At 51.4% G+C, this 25,519-nt stretch overlaps 1 protein-coding gene across 1 annotated transcript in view; it reads right to left on the bottom strand.

The window, feature by feature from the left end:
- Nucleotides 1-3,665: 3,665 nt before the first annotated feature.
- The window catches only part of NGF (nerve growth factor), a 55,011-nt gene continuing 33,157 nt past the window's right edge, over nucleotides 3,666-25,519 (bottom strand). Inside the window, exons 2-3 of the mRNA XM_004462943.2 lie at nucleotides 10,999-11,122; nucleotides 3,666-4,539 (exon numbers count right to left, since the gene is read on the bottom strand). Of these exons, the coding sequence (XP_004463000.1) occupies nucleotides 3,802-4,527 (726 nt within the window). The 5' untranslated portion in view covers nucleotides 4,528-4,539; nucleotides 10,999-11,122 and the 3' untranslated portion in view covers nucleotides 3,666-3,801. The remainder of the gene's footprint in view (nucleotides 4,540-10,998; nucleotides 11,123-25,519) is intronic.

Here is a 25,519-nt window from a genome sequence, read left to right as displayed (position 1 = left end):
CAGATAGGGTAAGCAACCTGCCTAAGGTCACACAGCTGGTAAGTTGGAGAGCCCAGGCTCTTAAGCACTACCTACTGGCACCTCTGGAATCAAGGGGGGCCTTCCCAAGACTCAGCAGTCTGAAGCTGAGAACTTGCTGTCTTCACTCTTATCCTCCTGAGGCTGGCTAGGCCACACTCGTGCTCCCTGCTAGTCCCCTGAGCAGAGGGTTGCCCTTACCCAATCTATACATCCACCAGTAAACCAGCATTTAGTCAGTGCCAACATACTTGTTACTCTCCTACAGTCAACACAGCCATTTGCTAAGTTTGGAACAAACTGCTTTGCATTATACTTGCATAAGATTTGGCTTTATTTTCAAATACAGGATTTCACTTCATGTGCACAATTCTGGGATCCAGGAGTGATTCTTTTCACTTCACAGCTGCAGGAACCTAGTGCAAAGAGGAGGAGTGGCTTGCCAGGGTGTCACAGAGCAATGGAGTTGCTGAGCAAAGAACCTAGCTCCTCCAGTGCCACTGGGCTGTGTCCTCAGGCACCAGGGTTGGTGGATATGACCTGGACTCCACGGGACAGGTGGCCCCCGTGGTTTATTCAGGCCTGTGGAAGAAGGACTCTGCGGTAAATGCTGCATTTTTGCCTCCTGCAGTTTTTTTTTTTTTTTAAAGGAGGTACCAGAGATTGAACCTAGGACCTCGTATGTGGGAAGCAGGCGCTCAGCTACTACATCTGCTACATCTGCTCCCCAAAGAGAGTTTTTTTGTTTGTTTTTGATTTTAGGAGGTACTGGGGATTGAACCTGGGACCTCGTATGTGGGAAGCAGGCACTCAACCACTTGAGCTACATCTGCCCCCGTCTCTCGTGTTCTCGCTAGCTCACAGTTCCACTCAGTTCCTTTTCCCCTGCTTGTCTCTTTTCTCCAAGAAGTGGAGGGCAGGTGGCACAGCTGGAGGGACCCTGGAGCACTCCAGCTCTGGAGCAGACGCTCTTTCCCTAATTCAGGCCATGCTGAGGAGAAAGTGGTGAGGGTTTTAGGAAGACTATTCCTATTTCATGGGGATGAAAAAGGTGTTTGGTTGTTGCTGGACATCTGCATCCCCGCTGCAAGTTCTCCCCAGACTCCGGGGGGCGGTGCTGGGGCCACAGGGAGGCGGTCAGGGCCCAGCCTTGGAATATACACTGCAGTCAGGTGTCCCGGTGTTCTCAGCTCCTAGAACCGGTTTCCCCTCGAGCTGAGGTGAGCCAAGAGCCTTAGCTGGGCCGTCAGGCTGAGGATGCGGCAGGCTTGCGTTGGTGAGCCGAGGGGATGCCTTCCAGGACAGGAAGTCTGAGGGGAGCGGCGTCTGCTTCTCGCCCTCTGGGCTCTGGGGAAACCGAGGCGGAGAAGCCTCCACGAGGCGCTGGTGGAAAGGCTTGCGGGACGTGCAGCTGCCGCGCCTCAGCAGGGACCCATGAGCGGTTTAGGCCGTTTTCCCAGCGGGTCCAAGCGGCTGAGGCCCTCACGAGCCTGGGGTGGCTGGTGGGTCCCAGAGCCAGGGCCCCGCCCGCGTGTGGGAGCGGGGCGAGCTGAGGAAACCACCGGGCTCGCGTTGTTTTTGGACCGCTGCGTTGCGGTTCAGCCAAGCTGATATCCCCTCACGTTGTGTGAAAACCCTGGCTCCCACGCCGTGGTTCCGGAGTGCCGGAGCAAACTTTGCCTTTGAGAAAGTGAGGGTGCGTGAGGGGGAAGGCGGCCTCCTCTTCCCCTACGAGGCAGGAGAGCAACGCCCCTGGGTCTGGGGGACCCGGGGGCCCTGGCCTGCCTCTAGGCAACCCAGGGGAGCCGAAGGCGTGCTTTCGATGAGCCAAGTGCCCTGCGGAGCTGGGAGTAGCTGGGCAGGACTGTCCACGCAGGCGTTCACTGGGCCCTTCCCGCGCGCCTCCCCTGCCAGCCCTCCAGCCACAGCCAGGACCCAGCAGGCCTGTCCGGCCCCAGGAGCAAGGGCCCCCAGGGACTCTTTGGAAGGCCGAGGTCCCTGGCACTGGAGCCCAGCGAAAAGCCACAGGCTCAGGTCAACGGGAGGGCTCCTTCCCCACGGCCTTTATCTGACCAAGTATCTCAGCACAGAATGTTCTGGTTGGTGTTTCTCGAGCATAAATCTTTATTCCAACTGCAGTAGCTCTGATAGAAAAAACAGGGCACATTTCAGCCTGCTTTTACCCTAATCAAATGTCTCTCATGCCAAAGCCCTCTACATTTCCAATTCGCCCTATTTGGATGGGGGTGGGGGTGGGGCGGGACAGTGAGCGTTACAGAGGGAATGCATCTGAACGTTGGCTTTTTAACGGAGGGCCAATTTGGGCCTGTTCTCATAAAAGCCAGAGTGGCATTTCACCCTTGGGGTAGGGGAATGAGGGAAGAAACATTTCCGTGTCCGTGTAAGTGCTGTGGGGTGGGGGGTGGACTGTGGCTCCAGGGAACACATAAAATGGAAGTTCTAGGGAACGGCTGCGGCCTGACGCAGGCACAGCTCTGCTCCCGGCGTGCCCTGGGATCTCTCCCTTGGTCTCTCTTTAAAACGCTCTCGATGTCGTGAATGTTGATGAGCTCATTAAAAAAAAAAAGCCCCCTGGAGTGTGCTGGATTTCTTGGAGGCAGGGGGATGCCGGTGAGGATGACGTCACCCCCCCCACACGCCCTCCTCCTTCTGCTCCTTGGTCCTCTTCCTTCCCCCCTCTGCTTTCCCTTCGCTCCCTCCTATTTGGCTTCCCCTTAGGGAGGAACCCCAGGTCCTGGCCGAGCCAGCGGCCAGTGGCCTCCCTTTCTCACCTCCCGCCTCTCCTGGGGTCTTCCCCCTCATTGTCTGTGTTGACTGTCACTCCCGTTTTCTTTTGTCTCCCCCCGCCCAGCCAACTTTCCCACTTGTGGAAATCACCTGCACGCTTTCAGAAGTTCTCTCCCCAGGGGCACTGGAGGTTGCTAGGGCGTTGGTGGGTGGCAGGGGTTGGAGGCCCTGGCGTTTCCTTGGGGTGAGGAGGCTTTCTGCAGGGAGCCACTGGAGGAGAGCACTGCTGGAGCAGCCGGGGGCACTAAGGCAACCTTCCCGTGAAACCAGATCCACCGTGACAGGCCTCCCGGGAGGATTTCCTTACAGCTCTTTCAGACAGCTTTTCAGCAAAAAGCAGACCTCCCCGAAACGAGCCAGGCGCCCAGATCCTGAGCGGGTCTCCACCCACCTAGAAGATAAGTCCCTCCAGGACCCAGCCCAGGCCTCCGTGAGGTCGAGAGCAGCCCGGCGCAGCAGTGACCTGCCTCCTAATGGGGCTGCGCGAACGTCCCCCCAGCGAAGCCATCAAAGCTGGGGGATCAAGGCCGGGGGCGCAGGTAATCCAAGGATTAGGCAGCTCCGGCTCTGGAATGCAGAACAAAGCTGCACCCGGGCAGACTTCCCTTCCTAATCACGCCGGGTTTAGGCTAAGATCTGCGGCCAGTCTGCCTTCCCTGCAGTTGCAGCGCTGGTTGCGGGAGGGTTGAGGGTCCGAGGTGGCCCTTCGGGGAGGGGGGGTGCGGGGCAGCCAAAGGTCGGGGGCGGGACTGCTGTGCGGGGGACACTTCTCCGCGCCTGTTTCTCAGCCTTGCAAGCGATCCACCCGAGAGCAATGACTGCAGGGCCGGCAGGCGGGATGCTTCCAAAAATTTAATAAATAATGCTTTTAAAACCGTATAAACTATAAATTACCATGCAGTCCTTATAATTTAAAATAATTTACAGGCTGAGGTAGGGAGGGGCGCGGGGGCGGGGGCGCGGCGGGGCGCGCGGTCAGGTCCGCCGGCCCGCCTTGCGGCTGAGCACGCACACGCAGGCCGTGTCGATGCGGATGAAGCGCCAGGCGGCCTGCTTGCCGTCCATGGTCAGCGCCTTCACGAAGGTGTGCGTCGTGGTGCAGTACGAGTTCCAGTGCTTGGCGTCGATGCCGCGGCACCCGCTGTCCACCGGGTTGGGGTCCCGGCACTTGGTCTCGAAGAAGTACTGCTTGAAGACGCTGTTGTTGATGCTCACCTCGCCCAGCACGGTCACCTCCTTGCCCTTGATGTCCGTGGCCGAGGTCTTGTCCCCGACCCACACGCTGACGCTGTCGCACACCGAGAACTCGCCCCGGTGGAACACGGGGTGGCCCGGCGACCGCTTGCTCCTGCGAGTCCGGTTGAGGGGCGCGGCGGCCCCCGCCTCCAGCTCCAGGCCCGGGGCGTCGGCGGCCACGGGCGGGGGCCGCGTGCTGAAGAGCACGCGGGGCGAGCGCAGCCGCCGCCTCTTGAAGAGCTTGGGGTCCACGGTGATGTTGCGCGCCTGCCCCGCCACCCTGGCCGCTATCGGCCCCGCGGGCGCGCTGCGGGCTCTGCGGAGCGCCGAGTCGAGCGAGTGCTGAAGCGCCGTCCAGTGCGCGCGGGCCGGGGCGCGCCCTGCGGGGACATGGCTCTCTGCGCGCGGTTCTGCCTGCGTGCCGATCAGAAACGCTGTGATCAGAGTGTAGGACAACGGGGACATCACGCTAGGCACCTGCGGCGAGACGGAAACGGGGTTGTTAGGAGGAGGGCACACGTCCTGCTTCCCTCAATTTCACCGGGTGGTCTATAGGTAAGGCGATCCCAGAATGTATCACTGGAATGGGGACACTTCTGAGAGCGCAAGGGGGTGCTGGCAATAACTACACTGGGACGAGGGCGTAAACCAGAGCTGCCACAGGTGAATTGGGCTTTATGGTCACCCCACCTGGGGGGTGACCTTTTCCAGGAAGGGACAGAGCCCCTAAAAGTTTGTCGAGCAGCTTGGCGTGAACGTGGAGGCGTCCCTTATAGTCGCTTGCGTTCTTGGGCTGCCTGCTTGTGGCGGCAGCAGATGGGGTGGTGTGCGTGTGTAGGGGGGGGGGCAGGCGGAAGGGGTTGGCAGCTCTCCCTAGAACCTGTGTCCTGGATGGGGCAGCACCTGCTGGTCCTGCCCAGTGGCTTTGGGAAGACCTCAGGAAAGGCGCCTGTGGACCCATCTCAAAGCCAGCATTGCATAGCACCTCTTCAGATCTCAGCACTCTTTAGATCTGGTGGCTCTGAGTCCTTGTTGTGCATCTACAGAGCATCATGTTTGGAAAAAACAAGAACAACAAAAACCAAAACCCATGGGGCTGGGTCCAGCTCAGAGTGTCCATCTGTTCAGCCGCCACCCGCCCATAAAGGCGTGATACTGCTGATGGTTCCTGTTCGTGCGGTATTTTTAAGCACTTCACATGTGTTCTCTTCGACTTTCTCATTAGTCTGTGAGTTAGGTTAGGATTTATCAGCTTTCACAAACAAGGAAACTGATCCAGAAAATTAACTGACAGGTCTAAAGTCTCCAAAACTGGACCAGAAATAGAGCCCAAAGCTGACTCCTTACTAAGCCAGTCCGCCTTCCATCCATCCATTCCTCTCACTTTCTCTTTCTTTCTTAAATGATTTGTCCTCATGTGAGTACAGAACAAATGGCAGGAATCTGTCTTTCGCTCAGGGCCCCGCCAGGCCCTTTTGAACATGTGGACAGTGCTTCATGCTGCGCTGCAGTTACCCATCAGCGACCACCCCCAGGGCCAGTAACGGTGGAATTAGCTCTGCCTGGGGTCTTCACCTGCTTCTGGTGAGTGCCTGTGCAAACCCGTAGACTTGTGTTAAGTGTCACCTTCTCTGTGAAACTCCTCCATAACTTCTTACTAGGATTAGAGGCATCTAGAGGGTGCTTTCCGGACTTCCAACTCTAAGCCTTTTCTCTCTCCTCCTCACTCCCACAGGTGTTCTACTCCTTATCCACTTTCAGCCTGGCTCAGATACCACCCACCCCGGGAGGCCTTCTCGGGTCACCCCAATCAACAGTCATCTCGTTCCATTCTAAACTCCAGAAGAGTCCGCTTACACACGCACACGCGTGTGTTCTCTCCTGCCACATCAGTATAATGAAGAGAACTCTGCCTTGGCTCTGGGGTTAGAAAGCCTTGTTTCAGGTCCTAGCGTGGCTACTTATTAGCAGAGAGAAGCCACCGAATCCCTCGGAGCATTTTCCTCATTGAAAAAAGGGGGCAATAAACACTATTTCACAGGATTATTGTTAGGATTAAATGGGCATTCAAGAAGTCTGCGTTAATTCATTTTACTCTCCTGTGGTCAAGGCCTTGGTCTTCCTCAGTTACACTGCAGAGGCACACTCCACCCGTGCCTCTCCATAGCACATTGTCTCATCTCTATCAGACTTCTTCCAAGGCATTGTAATGATCTGAGTCTACCGCCCCACTGGCTGTCAGGTGGCGGCGGGCAGAGCATGTCTCATCCGCCTGTGCAGCTAGTTACACGGTCCTTCGGCATGCACCTCCCTTGCTTTCCACGGTGGTTTGTGCAGGACCCTATCACTTCCCATAGTGTTGTGGTTAATCATTCGTGCGTTTATTTATCTGAGAGCTCTTTGGAAGCTGTGCCATTTGAATTTTAGTATTTCTGGGGCCATGTGCAGGGCCTGGCAAGAGGAGATCCTCCGAACAATATAAAGAGTAGATGGTGGATGGGCAGAGAAGCTCACCATCTGACTTCTTTCCACCATGGTGCATGGTTTCTTTTGGACTTTGTGCATATGTTCATATGCTGCTGTCCCAATCTATTTTAAAGCAATGCATTCTTCTCCTCATGACTATGCTTTTATTCAGTTGGAAAAAGACAGCTCCTTGGTGAGATACCAAGGAGGAAACCACCAAATTCTTTTCCCTTTGGTTACTTTGAAAAATGTTTGTGTTTGCTCCAATTCTCCAGTGTTCCCGCTAGGGCCAGCCAGCCCTGCAGAGGAGGCAGTTGGCATGTCAGAGCTTTGGACCACCGTCCATTCTGTTGGCTAATTGTCTTGCAGATAAATGTCCGGCCAACTCCTGGAGAACTGATTATTCTGTTGGCAGCTAATTCGAGCCTTTTACTTTTGCTCCTTCTCTTGTTTCATTTCTTTCTTCTTCTCAGTACCATGATCTCTATCAGAGAGTAGAAGAAGGGAGAAGAAACAAAACAGAAATGCATCCCTTTATATCCAAATTAGTAACACTTGTTAGAATTTGGATAGGGAGATGAAAAAATTGAAAAAGTGGAAATGTGGTTCAGACTGCTCCTTATTCCCCAATATCAGAAGTTTGCAACTCATTCTGTAGTCTACCTCTGGTAAGCTCCCCTTTTACTCAGGAGTCAACTCGATTTCTGTGTGTTTGATGCCCCAATCTCAATTTCTAGCCCAATGACTCTTTTAAAACCCAGTTCTGAACATCCGATTTCCTGAAGGGCAACCCTCCGTGGATACTGGATGTTAAATGCAAGACATCCCAAACAAAAATCTTCATTCTCATAATCATTATGACCACCATCTCACCCTCTTCCTCCACTTTACTGAACATCAGCAGCCCCATTTTTGGACCGTTTGATGATTTACAAAGTAGATCTTCAGCTCTTTTGTAGATCTATCTCTTTTGATCACCTTTCGCCATCTTCCTAAACCTGCTTCTCTGCATTTTCCTTTTATAGCTCATGGAAACGTTACTCCTTCACTGACCAGCTCCAACCTTCAGATCACCACTGACCTCTGTACTTTCCCTGTGTCCTTCCCCCCCGTCATCCATTCCCTCTTTTTGGTTCTGCAGCTGTAGCATCTCTTGGAGCTATACTTCCCTTTCCATTCTCACCTCTTGGCCTCTGGTTCAGGACATGGGAACAGTCTCCCAGCTGATTTTCTGGGGCTTCACCTCTCTTTCTCCAGTGCCTGCTACCCCTGGCAGCCCCATCTAGCTTCTTAAAGCACTGCTCTGATCACAGCCCCCTGCTCGAGGGATCCTGTGTGAGTCCACTACGCTGGGAATCCGCATGCTGAAAATCAGGCCCTGCGCTCCCTCTACTTCCTGTACTCTTCCCACAGTGTTTGCATTCCAGACCAACAGCACTCTGCAAGGGGAGTTCTGCTCTGCGCTGCCACCCCCCTGCCCTTGGACTGTGTTACTCCATCCCAGGAATGCTTCCCCGGCCGCTCCCTGGCCCTTTCCTGCTACCTTTGCCGGATAGAACCCTGCCTGCTGCCTGCTGTCTTCCAACACCTAACTTAAATGCCACCTCCACTGGGGTTTGTTTGCTTTTTTCCCTCCCACTAATTCCAACCAGACAAACTCTCTTCCCCATCCCCATCGTAAAGCATTCCTTTTTTGTTCTCTGAGGGCAGTTGTGTTCTCCTTTTATCCTCTCTCTTGGACTGTCAACCCCCTGTAACCCGAAAAACATCCTGTCCTATTCATCTTTGTTGCCTCCATGTGACCCAGCATTCCCGGACTAGCTCATCTCAAAGAATTCGAGTGTGTAGTCAGATCTCCTTCCTTCTTTGTTCTAAATGTCTCCATCTGAACAATGGCATTTAAAGTATCTTCCAACTCTGGCATTCTTTGATTTTAAGCAAGTATACAATTTTCTACCCCACCTAGCACTCTTTTGGTCTTACTTAACAGACTTCACACAGACCTAAAAATCGAATGCTCCTTGTCATTTCAGTCAAGGTAATGTGTGGTGCCTGGCGTTTAATCACTGTGAAGATTTACATCATGGACAGATTGTTTCATTAAGATTTGAAAATGTTGCAAATAGCTCTTTTGTTTGGGCTTTAGTTTAAAAGGTGGTTTTAAAAAAATAATGTTTGATTTACTCAAAAGAGTGTGTTCCCTAGGATCTTTTAAACTTTTTACTGTCTCTCTTCTTTTAAAACATCAATAAAGAAAAGAAAGAAAAGAAGGGGAAAAAAAGGGTGTTTTCCTTTCCAGTGATATAACGCAGAAAGAACAGTTCAGAAAAGAACCTTCTCTTGGTTGAAGTGAACCAGGGGAGGAGTTTTATTTATTTCTTTCAAAAGACAACCTTTGAAGCTTTTCTCCTGAAGAGACGGCAGCCCTCTCTGTGGCTTTTCCAGCCTGAGCTCTGCGAGCTGAACGATTTGCTGGGGAAGATGCAGATAGGGGCTCGCATGTAGCAACGTGTTCTGTTTAATGGGTGAATGTTCTTTATTTGTCTTGCTCCCACCCAGAGTGAAAGACAAATGGCTCAGAGCGGGGCCCCGTGGGGATGCCTTTGAATCCAGGTACTGCAGAGCTGCCCGGCCCTCTTGGAGGACATTCTATGGATTTCCATTGGTTCACACTCCAGTAATAGGAGAAATTCCCTGCACTAGATGAATGATCCGCGCATCGATTTCGGCCTCACCTCAACAGGCGATGAAGCTGCTGGACAGAGCTAAGCACTGGCCCGCACATTTGTTTGCAGGTAGAAGGGCTGGGAGGCTTGCCCAGTGGTATCTGCGGAGGTGTGTTGTGGAAGGGGGTAAGACAATTCCTGCCTTAGAGACAGAGAGCCGCCAAGATCGGATCTCGGGCTAGAGATGGGCGCAGGGCACCAGGGTCACTAACTGCGGCCAGAGAGGAGATTCCTGAGGCTTAGGAAGCCCTGCCCCCCTCTGCAATTGCACTCGCTGCGTGGCGAGCGGTCAAGGCTCGCTTCTTGTTTTACAACTGGCCTGCGCTCGAAATGTAAGCTGGCTGCCATCTGAGGTTTAGAGGCACCGACACCCTTGGCGCTTAAGTGCGGCAAGGCTTCTGTGGCTCGGCAGCTCCCCAGGGAGGTGGCCCGGGGGTGGGCATCCTGGGCTGCAACAGAGAAAGGCATTGAGGGAATAAAATCCAGCGGCCAGGCTTCACTGGGAGGGAGCCGGGGCTGGAAAGGACCTATGGGGTCAAGTCCTCAGACTTCAGAGTGCAGCAAAATCCCCTGCAGGAACTTGGGTCCTTTCCCCCGAGTTTCTGATTCAATAGGTTGGGGGCAGGGCCTGGGAATATGCATTTCCTACAAGTTCCCGGGTGAGGCAAATGCTGCTGATGTAGGGACCCCACTTTGAGAACCACTAATTAATGCAATGCTTTTATTTAATAGAAGAAAGAAACGAGCCTAGGACAGGCCAAGTGACTTGGGGCTGTGTGGCTAGTGAGTGGCAGAGGCCGCAGTGGGTGTGGGCCTTGGCTCGGCCTGGCACCTCTCTGAGAAGCAGGCCTGAGACGACACCTAACTGACAGGTCTTGGGGCACGTCACTCAACCCAGCATCGAGAGGGAGATTGTGTCGGACAGATCGCTAGTGTTACCTGCCTGATGTCACAAATCCAGACACCTGGGGACATTTGGATAGTTCATTGTTTTTATGTTGGCTTTATCAGGTTTCTGGGCATCCAAAGTTCTTAAAATGCCCATGATAGGATTATGTGGCCAGAAAACACTGACAGCTGCAGGCACTGTGGATTTATTGACAGGTGCGCCGGCTGCATTAATGGGAACAGGGGCTCCTGGTCTGAGTTCTTAGAGGCACATGTGAAGACGAAAGAGGTGAGATTACAATGATTGTCCCTATCACTTGTTGGGAATAATGATCTCATTAACCCTCACAGCAACCCTGGGAAGCAGGCTTTATTCTTCCCATTTTACAGACGAGGACACAGAGGCGGAGTAAATTCAGTAACGTGATCACGGCCACACCCCTGGCAGAACTGGAACTCAGAGCCGGGCCTGTCTGTCTCCAGGATTGCTCAGCTGGCTGGGAGGTGAGGCGTGAGTATGACCTTTCTATGCACAAGGCCACCTGCTCACGCTGAGAGCTGGGTGGGGGATCAGTCCTGTGTTCCGTGACTGCAGAGGTGGGGCAGCTCGGATTCTCAGTGCACCCCTGGATGCCACGGTGTTGGCCTGAAATCGCCAGGGAATTCTTCTCCCAAGCAGGCTTGGAGGACCACATTTGCCCAGATCACTAAAAGCCACCCAGGGCCCAGAAGTTGCCCCTGATTCTCCTTTCCTAGGCTGAGGTTTACTTCCAGCTGTCCAGTCACTTGGGGTGCCTGCTCCTGGCAGCTCCAGAGCCAGGACACTGCTTGAGGTAGAGGTCCCCCAGGGGCTTACCTCAGCGTGGCCAGGACAGAAAGCTGCTCCCGTGGAAAGGCCTTTATTGGGCCCGGACGCTGCGCTGAGCTTGGGTCCAGCATGCCATCCAGCCCCCCGCACTGCACAGTCACGGGCCAGGGCTCTGCAGGGGAGAGAAATGGTGTTAGGTGGCCACTTCCTCACAGCCCCAGCGGATGGGGGCCATGCCCCAGCAGGGGGGGGCACTCCACTTCCCCCAGGTCTGGGGTTTTACCATGTCAGAACCTATCGAGGTAAAAGAGACCAGCTACCGGAGTCGCCAGGGGCCTGGCCATGCGTGGTCCCGGGGTGACCCCTGCCTCTCGCTCCTGTGCCGAAGCCTCTTGGTTTGTGCCGCACACAGTCCGTGACTATTCTTATGCCTGGTGTAGGTGCTTCCAGAGCCACACCGGAGTCCTGCTCCGTCAGACTCCTAACCCAGCACCATCTCGGGAAGCATTCTGTACCTCGCACGTGAGCACATGTACACCCAACCCTAGAGCAGCCCGACTAAGATGAATTGTACAGAAAAAAAGACTCCTGACAGGTCAGAACCAGTTGGTGCTTTGGTGAAAATTCAGATGCTCAATGGTATCAATTAAGACAGGCTGACTGCTTAGTAGATAACAGAATTGGAACACGAATCTCAGAGAACCACGCTGAAAGTAAAATTTTAGGAGTTGGAAGCCAGGAAGAGGATACAATGAGAGGAAAAACATCGATTCAATTTTAGGTCGTAGTTCCTAGATGAAATGGAAGGTTTCCAATCTCCCCTCCTCCTATAAACCTGTTGTATGTAGGGACTTCATGCACGCATTCGTCCAACAAATATTTCCTGAGCACCGGCTGGCACTGCCCTGGGTGCTGGGGACACAGTGGGGAAAAGCTCCCTGCTCTCATGAGGCTCACGGCCCAGCATAAACAAGCGGATGTCTTCAGATTCTTTACGTGCCGTGAAGGAAATAAACAGAATATGGCGATAGAGGGCTAGTGCAGGGCGCAGGGAGAGGGCGCTGCACACGGGGCACTCAGGCCAGAGCGGTCTGAGGAAGTAGCCTTCGAGCTGAGATCTGAAGGATGAGGAGAAACTGAGGCAAGTCCAGGCAGAAGGAACAGCAAGTGCGAAGTCCCTGAGGTGGAAACAAGTGAAGTCACTGAGCTCGTGGGGGAGAGAACTATGAAGTAAGGGGGAGAGGAAGAAGGAGCCCCGCCTGCAGGACCGTAGCACGGAGCTATGGCGCTATTCTAAGGGCAATGGAAGGGAGCGGGGAGCTTCAGGCTGCGGAGTGATGGCGGCTTTTTAATGAACGAGTGAAGTGTTATGTCTGTGGCTGAGATTGTTGTACGGATGGATGGAACACCCCCTTACCCCACCCCACCCCCCAGAAAGTTCTAGCATGACGTATTTATCCTCCCTGTCTGTATTCTCTTTCCAATTCCAACAACCCCTGGCCCCATCGTGTTTTCTCGGCGTAGAACCCCACAATCTATCTTCCTTCAAACTTTCTCCCAGCTTGTGCTACTGGAAGCAAATGTCAGTGAAGGCACCACGGCTCCCAGGGTTCCCGTCACAAAGAGGAGCTGGCGAGCAAGGGAGAGAGAAAGGGCTCTGGAGTGAGTTTTATGCTACTAGAAACAACAAAATTAAGGTATAGGATTTTTCTTTTTCTTTTCCTTCCCCACTCTGTTCAAAATAGTCTTTTTGTTTCAGCCATTACCAGTTAAAATGGAAAAAAAAAAACCCCAAAATTAAAAAAAGTTAGATTCTGGGATAAAGAACACGATTTTCACACTCTCTTGGGACAGACATAGCACAGGAGAGGGAGGATGGCATGTCCCCCAGGATAAGATGTGGACACAGTGGAGCCTGGTCTGGGGTGGTCTGGAACTCTCTGTACCCCAGAAAATCATGTTCTTAAAACTAATCCATCCTGTGAGTGTAAACCTACTGTGAATAGGTTTTCATGAGGTTATTTCAGTTCAGGTGTGGACTTCTTACTGGAGTCCTTTACAAGTGGGATGAATACACAGAGAGAGAGCCAGGGAAGCAAGAAACTGAAAGCAAGGAAACTGGAAGAGAAAGGAGAGACTGGCAGGTGCTGCCATGTGCCTAGCCACGAGACAGAGGAGCCCAGGATCACCAGGAATTGGTCTTCGAGAGGAAAGCATCACCTGATGGTGTCTTGACTTGGACATTTTTCTCAGCCTAAAAACAATAAGCTTGTAGGCTAATAACTTCCAGTTGTTAAAGCCAACACAGCTTTGAGCAGCTTAGCAAACGAAAACAACATCCCAGTGCTCACAGGAAACAGAATATGATCTAGTCCACAAACAGTTCATCTGGATATGTAGCCAAGCCTGACAGACTGGACCTGACAAACCTGCATCCTGGTTCAGTTTGCCCTGATTCTCAGCATCTTTAAGCTGGAGCTTCATCTTTCATAGGATGAGGAGCTGGCACAGGTGATAGTTAAGTCCCTTCTATCTCTGATTGTCTGTGATTCAATGAGATCTAATGTTTTCTAACCTGTGTCCCTACTGGGTGCTTAAGTGATGCTTTACCTCCACCCAAACACTGGAGTTCATTTGTTTCATTCATTAAGCACTTAAACTTGGGTGCCTATGCCAGCTACCATGTTAGGTGGTTAGGTGATAGGGACACAATGAAGAATAAAACACAGCCTTTAATTTCCAAGAGCAAATAACCTAGAGAGGAGGAAAGGCAAGCACAAGGACCCGCACTTAAAGTACAGTGTACACATACTTGGTGGGTATGATGTGTATTTGACATGATTTGGAAGCAGAGTGGAGGGAGGAATTAGTTTTACCTGGCCAGGCAAACCAGAGATGTATTTTCATAGAGGAGGTAACATCTGAACAGGGTTCTTACGATGAAGAGAAGTTCATTAGGTGAAGAAAGGATGGAAAGGTGTCACAGCGCCAGAGTCCCAGGCCTGGCTAGATGTCCAGCATGACTAAGTATAGGGGTATGTGGGAGAGAGTGGGTAGAGTGTCCTTGTATATCAGGGAGGAACTAATGAGTTTGCCCAGCCCAATGCCGTGGACTGCCCTCTTGGCTTTCTACATAACACAAAAAGTTGCTGTTTTTAATCTTTGGGATAACCAGGGAAGTTAAGAGTGATTCTCTGGATGTATTCTGGATATTCTACTACAAGCCAGGATAGTTTCCAATCTAGATGATTAGAAGGAGAGAAGAGGACAGCAGCATGGATCAAAAATTCCACAACAACCCTTAGGCAGATCTGTGATCTTGGGAGACTGACTATAGATCAACTATCATGGGTTCACCAGCCCCAGGGTACAGTCCAAGAGGGTGCCCCGTACATCTGCAACCTTTGGTCCAAGCCATCTTGGTGCATCCCAGGGGACCCCTCCAATCTCATCTAGATGCCATGCCTGTTTGCTATATTTGAGACCCTGTCTAGCATTTTCTATGCCATTGACCTTCTCTTGTTCAGTCTTGGTCTCGGTAGAGGGCAATTCTCTGTCTAGCAAACAATAAATGATTTTCAAGTTGTCACTTTTTCAGCCTCATGCTCGTGAAGGTTGGGACTCTAAAATGAAATCTAATTTAAATATTACCAACTTCTAATGCAAAGATAATAAAGACAATCAACCCAAATGCATAGTGTTTAAAACCTGTCTATTCTCATGGGGCAATCATTACTTAAGCAGAAGTCAAATGGCTCTCACACATTTGGTAAGTGCATGGAAATAATCCCCCGCTCATCTCAGGACCATGCTCTAATCCTTCTTACAGGGCACAAGTCTGGCATGCCTCCTGTAGAGCTGGACAACCCTGGCCTGTTCTGGGCCTCTTGCTTTCAAGAAAGTGGTTCTCCAGGTGTGGTCCACAGCAGTACCTCAGAACTGGCTAGAAATGCAAATTCGAGGGCTCAACCACAGACCTATTGAGTCAGAAGTTCTGGGGATGAAATCTAGTAATTCGTGTTTTAACAAGTGCTTCTGGTAATTCTGATGCATGCTCATGTTTGAGAGCCATTGCTTTAGAGCAGGGCTTCTTAACAAGGGGTCCACGAGCTTGAATTGAAATTCAAAAGAACATTATTCTTGGGAAATGGACCTGGCCCAGTGGTTAGGGCGTCCGTCTACCACATGGGAGGTCGGCGGTTCAAACCCCGAGCCTCCTTGACCCGTGTGGAGCTGGCCCATGCGCAGTGCTGATGCGCGCAAGGAGTGCCCTGCCACACAGGGGTGCCCCCGTGTAGGGGAGCCCCACGCGCAAGGAGTGCACCCCGTAAGGAGAGCCGCCCAGCGCGAAAGAAAGTGCAGCCTGCCCAGGAATGGCGCCGCACACACGGAGAGCTGACACAGCAAGATGACGCAACAAAAAGAAACACAGATTCCCGTGCTGCTGACAACAACAGAAGTGGGCAAAGAGGAACATGCAGCAAATAGACACAGAGAACAGACAACTGGGGTGGAGGGAGGAGAAACAAATAAAAATAAATCTTAAAAAAAAAAGAACTTTATCCTTGTGGGGACGTATTGGTGTGGGTGTGATATATTTATTAAATAATACACAGTATTGTGTGGAATTAGTAAGGGGCCCATGGTTTTTATCTGACTGGCAAAGGGGTCTGTGGAACAAAAAAGGTAAAGAGCCCCTGCTTTAGAGGATCCCATTTGCCTCTTTTCCAACTGCAACCTCCCCATGGGGCGAGGGATCCATGGGGCAAGGAGAAAGTGCCTGTGGAGCAGATGCAGCTCAAGTGGTTGAGCACCTGCTTCCCACGTCCGAGGTCCCAGATTCAATCCCCAGTACCTCCTTAAAAGAAAAAGGAGAAAGTGCCAACCCAGAGCCAGAGCTCCTCCCCATTTCCAGGCCACATTCCCACAAGCCAGGACCCCAGAACCATGGCCCAAGAGAGCATAGCATAACCCTCTTCCTCCGGTCCACCCTCCTGAGGGCACAGCATGGGCACGTGGGCACATCTAGGCCAAGGAGAGCCACGGAGCAGCCCCTGCAGGAAGAGGAGTCTGGATGGAGCTTGCGCCTGCGGCCTCGGGTGTTTGGGCACATGAGCAGGAGGCCCCTTACCTACTGGACAGGAGTAGGAAGAAAAGGCGGGGCCTCCATTCCTCTCACCCAGGCTGCACAGGTGAGGGGCAGAGCTGCGATCTGGTATTACAGACCCAAAGCTGCCTCCCCGGATCTAAACGTGAACTAGTCCTTTTCTCTGAGACCCTCAGAGAAACCCAGGTGCGCAAGCCTTTGTGAAATCACTCAACGTGCCCCTGAGCGCCTCTGTGAAACTTGCTTTGGAAAAATCAAACTGTATCTTAAATTCCCCAAGTAGCTAACGTATCTGAAGGGTCCCTTGGAAACCTTGAGAATACCCTTGACTTCTCTGCTGTGTAAATGGTCATCTATCTTTTGTGGTTTTCATCCAGTCACAACTGATAATCTATCGATGTTGAGAGCAGCCAACAGTCCAAGCAAGCCAAGCACACTGGGCGGTTTCATATCATCCGGGAGTTTGGAACATCTTGGTGGAGTGTCTTTTTCAATAAAAGGATGATTTTCATAAGGAGGCTCGAGTCACTCAAACTGGATATTAAGATGGTTATAGATTCTCTCTTTGCTTCACTTATATTAAGCAAACCTAGTTTTGTCACCGTGCTCTTTGCATTCCAGAAAAGAGGGTGGCCAGCAGGGCGCTCTCTGGGTTTGGAGGGGGTGAGCTGAGCTGGAGGGAGAGAGGGCTCTTCTGACGGCCCCTGAGGCTAAGCCTATTGCACGGCTCTCCTGGTCAATGCTTGCCTGAGTCCCCTTCACCGTCTTCAGGTCTGGATGATATTTTGGTTAATTTCAGCCAGTAAGCTTCGATTAATGGCATCCTGCAAGGACATTATCTGAGCCTCTGCTTGTTGTTTATCAGGGAGGGATGGGCATGAGCTGCAGCGATTGCAACCTGATAACTGTCAATCAGCATCCACCTCAGCCCTCCATGCTCTAAATTCTGTAGAAGATTCTCTTTCTGGCTCCCACTTTCTGCTGCTTGCCGCCAAACCCTCTAGAGCAGTGGCTTTCAACCGTAGGCACACACTGGAATCGCCTGGGGAGTTTTACAAAATCCTCATGTTTGTGTCTCACCTCCAGAGATTCTGATTTAATTGGTGTAGGGGTCTGCCTGGGCATCAGCATTTTTAAAGCTCCCCAGGGGACTCCAAAGCAGAGCCGGGAGCTTAGAACCACTGCTCCACAGGGTGAATGGGAAGCCCGACATTGGCTTTGACGGGCTAGCACATAAGAGAAATTACTAGGAAATTAATGTATCTCAGAAAATGCAAAGTGCAGCTGTGGTCATGTTATAAGCGACAAGAAAGGGCAGAAAATAGTTGGTGCCCACCTGAGGGGACATTGTCCCTGTGGCCCCCGCCCACCTCTCCCCCAACTGCCTAGATATAACTGCTATCCGTTCTCTGGAAAGTTTTCTTTTTATTCCTTGCATGTCATTTAAAACGTTCTTTGGCGCTGGAGTTACTGTTAGCGTCTTATTAATACACCACAGGATTATTTCCTGACATTTTCCATACCAAAGACCTGCAGGTGCTTGACCACAACGATCTCGTGGACTACTCCTTCCCTGTGCTCTGAAGCAATGGCTCGTCCCAAGGGCAGCTGGCTCTGCCTCAAGGATGCTCGGGCAGCTGGTATGACCCGTAGCCCCCTTTATCCTAGTTTCCACCAACTAGAGTTCCGTGCGTTGGGAAAACTCACTAGGACTGTGGAGCACTAAGAACGTGTTGAGGGCATGATAATCACCATCGGGGCCGTTGCTGTGGTTTTCCGGGCTGTAACTGAGCCCCTCATTCCTTCCTCTCTGCTAGTGCTTAGCCTGTACACAAAGGGAAAAGGAATTTGAAATCTTTCACGTTGCAAGTCTGTTTTCCCAATTTCTGGCATAACCAGAAGTTCTCTAGTATGGGACATGACCATGAGGTTTGCTGACTAGGGGCTCTTTTATTGGGAAAAACTTTCAATTTTAGCCATTTTGAGATGGTTTGATGTGTTTTAACTATTTAGTGGTTTTGGCATATCCAACAGGAAAAGAGTGCCTCTGGCACCAAGGACTTAGGAGGCGTCAAGGTTCAGAAAAATTACCCTTCTTCCCAGTGACAGTTTCAACGCTGACAATTCTGAAGTGCCTTGCCACATTTTCCTACGGGAGAAATGGTCCTATGGCTCCTTGGCAGATTCTGGTTGAAATGACAAAACCCTGTCTAGCATTTTCCCAGAGATTCCGCTAGCTCAAGGAAGACGCCATTGTGGTTGGCTGACCTTGAGCTTCAGAGTCCAGGAGAGTTTGCTAGGAATGTGAGTTGCCTGCTATGGTGTGTGGCTGGCCACAGACGGCATCGTATTTACCTGTGGATTCCTGGGCTGTGTAATGACCAACACCTCGGCGAGTTCCCAGGGAACGGCTAATTGCAGTGATGTTAACGTGCCGGAAGACAAGGCATCGGGACACACAGCAGCCTTCCAGTACAGAGCTGAGGGCACTCGATGTTTGCAAGAATGTGCTGCTGAAATAACAGTCCTTGTACTACAGCCCATCATCTCAGTAATACTAATGCTATATCTATCATCTACATCCAACCGCCGAAAGCAATCCAAGCGTTTTTCAAACTTTTCTGCAACCCTAAGAAAATATCTCCTTGGTTCCAACTGGCTGATCCTTAAAGCACAGGAAGAAGATCCATTTCACTATATTTTTGGACTTGCCCTTCTCTGTTCTTCCCATACATGGGACCGAAGGCAGAAAAGGGGACTCCCAGGCCGGTTGGAATCAAAGTTTACTTTCGATACTATCTGTACCTACCCAGCTCTGCAGCTCACTGCAGATCTCTGGATGACCACCTGGGACTGAATACATGAATGAAAACAAACGTTGCCAGCAAATGTTAGCTCAGATCCAAGCCCTTTATTCTATTTGCTTTATAGGATTAAACGTCCTCAGCTCTTCTTGAGTGAGCCCTTCCCTCTCGGTGTGTGGCATGTTTTCCAAGCAATAGGTCAAGAAATGTTACAACACATAAGTCTATAATGCAATTCAGATGTCACATCCGAAATTAAGATGAGCTAAGGATCCACAGCCCTGGAAAAGACCAGGAAAAATCATGGCTTATCGGACGCTCAGAGTTCTAGGGCTTTTAAAACGTCAGGCAGTATATCTTCAATTAAGGACAGATAAGGGCTGAGCCATGGGAGCTGAATGAATTTTAGTGGGGATTCCACTAAAATGTTGCCCCTACTCTTTAAAGCGTCCAAGAGATGAGGCCATTTCTGTTTGAGTAGCTGGACTTCAGTTTCAAAACGGAATAAAAAATCCTGCACCTCAACCACCCTGCATCCGAGAAAACATAGATCACAAGCAGCAGGCACCTAACCCCACGAAGGAGAAACCAAACCCAAGGACACACCAGGTGCCCTCCCACTCCACACAGGTCTGGAGTGACCACTGCCGCTGCAGCCTGGGCGCGCTCTTGCTCCTCTGTGCTGGCATTTCCTGGCTTGTCTGATGACTTCACCCCCCAAATATCTGACTCGAGGCATAAAAGAGATACCTGAGCCCAGCTTTGCCCAGGCTTGCAGCACATGCTAATCTTAGATAACCCAAGGCTAAGATAAGAGCTGGAAATGAAGAACTTATTTCCACGTGTGTGTTTGTCAGGGGGCTTTGTGCTATCTTAGCTACTTCCTGTGTGTTACTTTAACTGACCAGGTCCCACATGGGCTCCTAGCATGCAGTAACACATATGCCCAATGGGGAATGGGGCATGCCCTTGGGGTGGTTAGCCATAACGAAGGGCTATTTGACAGGCAGCTAGCTCTTTCATTATTTCAGGAGGAAAAGTCTGGGGGGATGAAAATCTGCTGTCCCTTCGAAAGTCATTTGATTCTCATGTAATTATATTTCAGAATATTCCCAATCTTCTAGCGTTTCTCCTTTTAGGTTTCATTTGACCACATCATGAACAAAAGAACTCTGCACTGGGGAAATTCACTCCAGAGCTAACAAGGGACCCACAGCATGCATCTGTCTCCAGGGGCGCAGAAAGTAGTAATAAACGATCCCAAAGAGGAGGGCAGACAGTTTTCCCCACTCAGTCCCCCTCGCCCTGCCCCCACCACACACGTAGATTGTGTGGCGACATTCATCCGGTTGCTTCCAAAGAGGTACAGTTTGGTTGTTTAAGATTCAGAGAAACATAAACTTACTTATTCTAGAATCTCAGCTGATATTTTACACAACTTTACACTGCTAGAACTGTCAAGGGACCTAAGCAGGCCAGCTGCTTGACTTCACAGAGCATCCCCACCCACCACTGATCAGCTCGTGACCTTCACGTGTCACTTAACCTCTCTGCGCCTTGGTGTCGCCTCTCTAAATCCACAATAACGATCGCGTCCTGCAAGGACGCCGGGTACCTCGTTGGTGCTAAATACACATTTGCTCTTCTTATTGATATCATGAAGGACATTTGGCCAAAACTAGTCACTGGCAGAGCCAGGTGCAGAACAGAAAGCAGGTGCCTCGTGTCCATCCCACGCCCCCATCTGACTGTCTCTAGTGGGAAGAAATTGTTGCTCTTTGTCCCAAACTTTGGTTGGAACGGCTGGCCACGCACACACCCAGTGCCGCTGTCTGAGCAACTGCATAACACTCAGTCTGCAGCTGCGGGACTATGATGGCCATCGGTCGCCCACAGAGATGCTGAGTAACGAATGTTTAGTTTTGAAGATCCATTTTTACAGCCTTGGTGGAGTCAGAGTGGGGAAGCCTGCTAGCCATCCCGAAAGCCGGCCAGGCACTGCAGAGTTAATAGCACCCTTGCTGAGGATAATTGCTGCCTTACGGGGAAAGTGAATCCCAAGGAGAATACAAGGGTCCCTTCAGGATCAAACTTGTTCTTCGTTATCCAAGGGTATGGGACAAGTTTAGCCATCTGTTAGATTAATTCCTGAAGTCTATCGTGGGGCTGTCCCAGAATAGGCACCTAATGGACGTGTACTGAACGGGGTTGAAAGCCCTTCACCCAGCTGTGCCAGATTATTTGGAGCATACCCTTATTGCATATCATATTGGGAGATTACAAGGGGTTCCCGTTTACAGGCCTGGGTAGCTAGCTGAGCCTCCTCTCGCTTTGGCGACGTGGCGTTTCATTCAAGAAAGAGAATGCCATTTCGGTGGGCTGACGCGGGCACTGCGATGCCCTGAGGGTCCTGGCTCCTGGCAAAGCCTCCTCCTGCGTCGTCAGCAGCGCTGAGAGGTGGGCACAGGTGCCGCGCCGGGCAGGCTCCTCCTTGTTCCAGCTCGCTTGCTCCTCTTGTCCAGGATCTCCTTGGAGAACGCTATGCTCCGAACCAACGCAGGGCTCTGTTGTGCCACGGGATGGCCGGCGGCTCACTGTTCAGTTACAACCCCCGAAAGGAGGGAAACATGGGAAATAAAGTCCCGTGCACCCAGGCAGGGTGCGGGTGGAGACTGCGCCGCCGAACAGGAGCATTTGCTCGCCCGGCACTCCTTTCTTTGAGGATCAGTGAGTCCCTGCACGGGGCCTCAGGGTGAAGGGCGCTGCCCTCCAGGACTTCCAACCTCCTTCTGCCTTGCCCTGTCGACAGGGCGTCGGCCTCGGTCCTGAGGAAGGACGGGCGGACCTGCGCGACCACCGGCCCGCTCCCTGCAGGCCCCCGGCGCCAGCCGCTGCAGCTCTCACCGTCCTCCTGTGCGGTTGCCGTTTCCCTCCCTGAGGTCTAAGCTCTGCCCCAACCAGAGTTGGGGTTGGGTTGTGTGAGGAAGCTGCTCCTCTTTGTCGTCTCCCTGCTTGCGTCCTTCTAGACTTTCAGCCTCTGCTTTCTTTTCTCTTTTTAAAAATGTTTCTACTTTCCCTTCTTTCCATACATCTGATTTCCATATTGCCGAACTGTATATTCAAACGTTTTGAGGATAAAAAGCAAAAAAATAAATAAAAACTCAACAAACCATCCCTCCAGTCACAACGGGCAGAATAGTATATCTTTGTCCATGCATGTTTGTTTTGCCAATGGTCCCCAAGAACGATCTTGAAAGGCATGTGTTGTGGTTATAGTCAGAGATCTGGACGAAATTCTCTGTGCCCTTGTATTCATTAAGTCTTCATAATCAAGTGCCCTCCCTCTCTCTGTCCATCTCTATCATCTGACACAGCATTTATAAGAGGCAAGTCTCTCCTTCGGATCTATGGCAGCGTTATCTTCAACTACCACCACTGCCACCACTGCTCCTCCACCACCACTGCCTCCTCCACCAGCACCTCCACCTCCACCACCACCGCTACCACCTCCACTATCATCACAACCACCACTGCTGCCTCCACTGTCACCGCCTCCTCCACCACTACCTCCACCACCATCACACCTCCACCATCTCCACCACTGCCACCTCCACCACCACCATCATCTCCACTATCATCACCACCACTGCTGCCTCCTCCACCATCACTGCCTCCTCCACCTCCACTGCCTCCACCACCATCACACCTCCACCACCACCACTGCCTCCTCCACCAGCACCTCCACCTCCACCACCACCGCTACCACCTCCACTATCATCACAACCACCACTGCTGCCTCCACTGTCACCGCCTCCTCCACCACTACCTCCACCACCATCACACCTCCACCATCTCCACCACTGCCACCTCCACCACCACCATCATCTCCACTATCATCACCACCACTGCTGCCTCCTCCACCATCACTGCCTCCTCCACCTCCACTGCCTCCACCACCACCACTGCCTCCTCCACCAGCACCTCCACCTCCACCAATACCACCTCTACCTCTGCCTCCTCCACCATCACTGCCTCCTCCACTACATCCTCCACCACCATCAACTCCACCACCTCCACTGCCTCCTTCATCAGCACTTCCACCTCCATCCCCCCTGCTACCACCTCCACTATCATCACCACCACCTCTACCTCCTCCACCATCACACCTCCACCATCTCCACCTCCACCACCTCTACCATCACCGCGATGACCACCACCACTATTCCTCTAATATCATCACCACCACCCCTGCCTCCTCCACCATCACTGCCTCCTCCACCACCATCACACCTCCACCATCTCCACTGCCTCCTCCACCAGCACCTCCAGCACCTCCACCCCCACCAATACCACCTCCACTATCATCACCACCACTGCTGCCTCCTCCACCACCACTTCCTCAACCACTACCTCCACCACCATCGCACCTCCACCATCTCTACCTCCGCCACCTCTATCATCACCACCACTGCCACCTCCACCACCACTGCCATCTCCACTATCATCACCACCACTGCTGCCTCCTCCGCCATCACTGCCGCCTCCACTTCCACTGCCTCCACCTCCACCACCTCCACCACCATCACCACCTCGACCACTATCACTGCCTCTACCACCATCTTCACCTCCACCATCACCTCCACCTCCTTTATTACCACTGACACCACCGTACTATCATCTCCACCACCTTCTCCCCCAACCCTCCCTCATCACCACCATCATTATCCCCCAAAGCATTAAAGGACTTTTTGGAGTCCTGGTAGTCTGACCAATGTGCTCCAACACCTCCTCTTCGGCCATTAAGAGAATCAGCTGAGCCAGAAGAATGCCAAGCCTGGAGGCCACTCAGTCTCTTCCAGAGTAGTCAATAAATCATTTGGGTCCATTTATTCCCAACTACTCGAGTAGTGAGTAGAGCTGCATCTAGACCAAATCCATGTTCTTGATTTCCACATATCCCAATGTACTGATTTTCCAACTAGCACTCATTTTGAAGCTGTCTTTTTCTTTCACGAGAAGTTTTTTTTTGGTCACACTTTATATTTCCAATGATATAGATGGCAACATTGATCAGTTTAGACCCTGTTACATCTTTAAATTAGCTCAAAAGAGGAATATTTATGACTGTCACAAGGCCAATTATATATAGGTACACACATCATTACACATACATGCACACACACATAGCCTAAAAGATAACTAGTAGTTATATACCTTGGTGCTCTAAAAAGAGGCAGGTTCTACCACATGCCTGATGCAGTGTGGTAGGGATAGGCACACAGTTTTTGCAAGCCCACTTTGCGTTTTTCCATTTCTTCATATTGGGACACAAGTGAACATTGGGCTCAGGCCTCCAGAGGGAGGGAAAGCGCTCTCTGACCCCTCCCTCAGCCTCGAGAAGGAGGTACTACTCTGATGAGTCCACTTCCACCACAGGGATTGGTTCCAGCTTGCAGGAGGGGACTTCCCAGAGAGCTACAGCCCAGCCTGAGTGTGGCTCTCTCCTGGCTCTTCCACCCCGAAGGCTGGAGGGGTGGCTCTGGCAGGAGGAGGCTTGGCCGGCTCGCTGGTCCTCTCCTCCTCGGATGCTCATCGAGCCTAAGTGGAGAGCTTCTTCCTCCCAGGCCCCCAGGGTATGCCGAGATTGGACATTTGGATTTGGGCGTGGGGGAAGAGCATGGCATGGGATAGAAATCCCCCAGAGGGTCCGCTCAGGCCTCTCATCTTTGGGGCACCGATGGGAATAGAGCCGCCTATATTTTAGGTGTAAATTTAAATGCAATGTAATGTGATATGATGAAATCAGTGTTAAATGCATCGTTAGCATAAACTGTGGGTTAGAGGTGGGTTCAATTACTATCATTAATGATAAATCACACATGTTGGGTTTTATGTGCCAGACACTGTTCTAAGGGCTTTCTATGTGTTGTGTTTTTTAAGTGTTATAAAACAGCTTCTGAGGTCAGTAACATCCCTATTTCACAGATGAGGAAACTTCACCTCAGTGTGACGTGGGGAAGTGCAAGGTTACGTTGCTCAGTGGGTGGCAGCACGGGCACCCACTGTGGCCCACTCCTTCCCTTCCTCTCTAACTCTACATCGCTTACAAACCTGACTATTCAAAGGAGTGACATTTTGTCCCCTAGGTTTTATTTTGAAGGTGGTTTTCTGCTTCTGTGATATGGAGAGTATGTAAGTGGAATTCTATTTTCTATTTCGAATTTACCCAATTGCCTTTTTTTTTTAGGAAGTACCAGAGATTGAACCCAGGACCTCACACGTTGGAAGCAGGTGCTCAACCACTGAGCTACATCTGCTCAGTGCTTTTAATTTAATTGCTTTTAAGGAGGGAATTTTAAGTTCTCAGAGGTGTGTGCTAAATCCAGTGCTGATTTTCTAATGTATAGATAGCTGGACTTCTCCATTTACCCGGTCATGGGGCTCATGTTGTCTGCAAGCAGACCTCTAACCCACACTTGCCCTTGCTGGAATATTCTATCCTCAAGAAATAGGTTTTGGAAGGGCCCACTATGGTGACAGAAATACAGTTTTGGGAAAGAGATATTTCTAAATGTACAATGTTTCCTTACAGAGCAATTTATAAAAGTTAGAAGGCTACTAAAAGTACTTGCATCCATTTTCTGGATACGATTTAATA

This window comes from Dasypus novemcinctus, chromosome 9 (assembly GCF_030445035.2).
Source record: "Dasypus novemcinctus isolate mDasNov1 chromosome 9, mDasNov1.1.hap2, whole genome shotgun sequence".
Classification (NCBI taxonomy): domain Eukaryota; kingdom Metazoa; phylum Chordata; class Mammalia; order Cingulata; family Dasypodidae; genus Dasypus; species Dasypus novemcinctus.
This window is presented reverse-complemented; position numbering and strand designations above follow the sequence as displayed.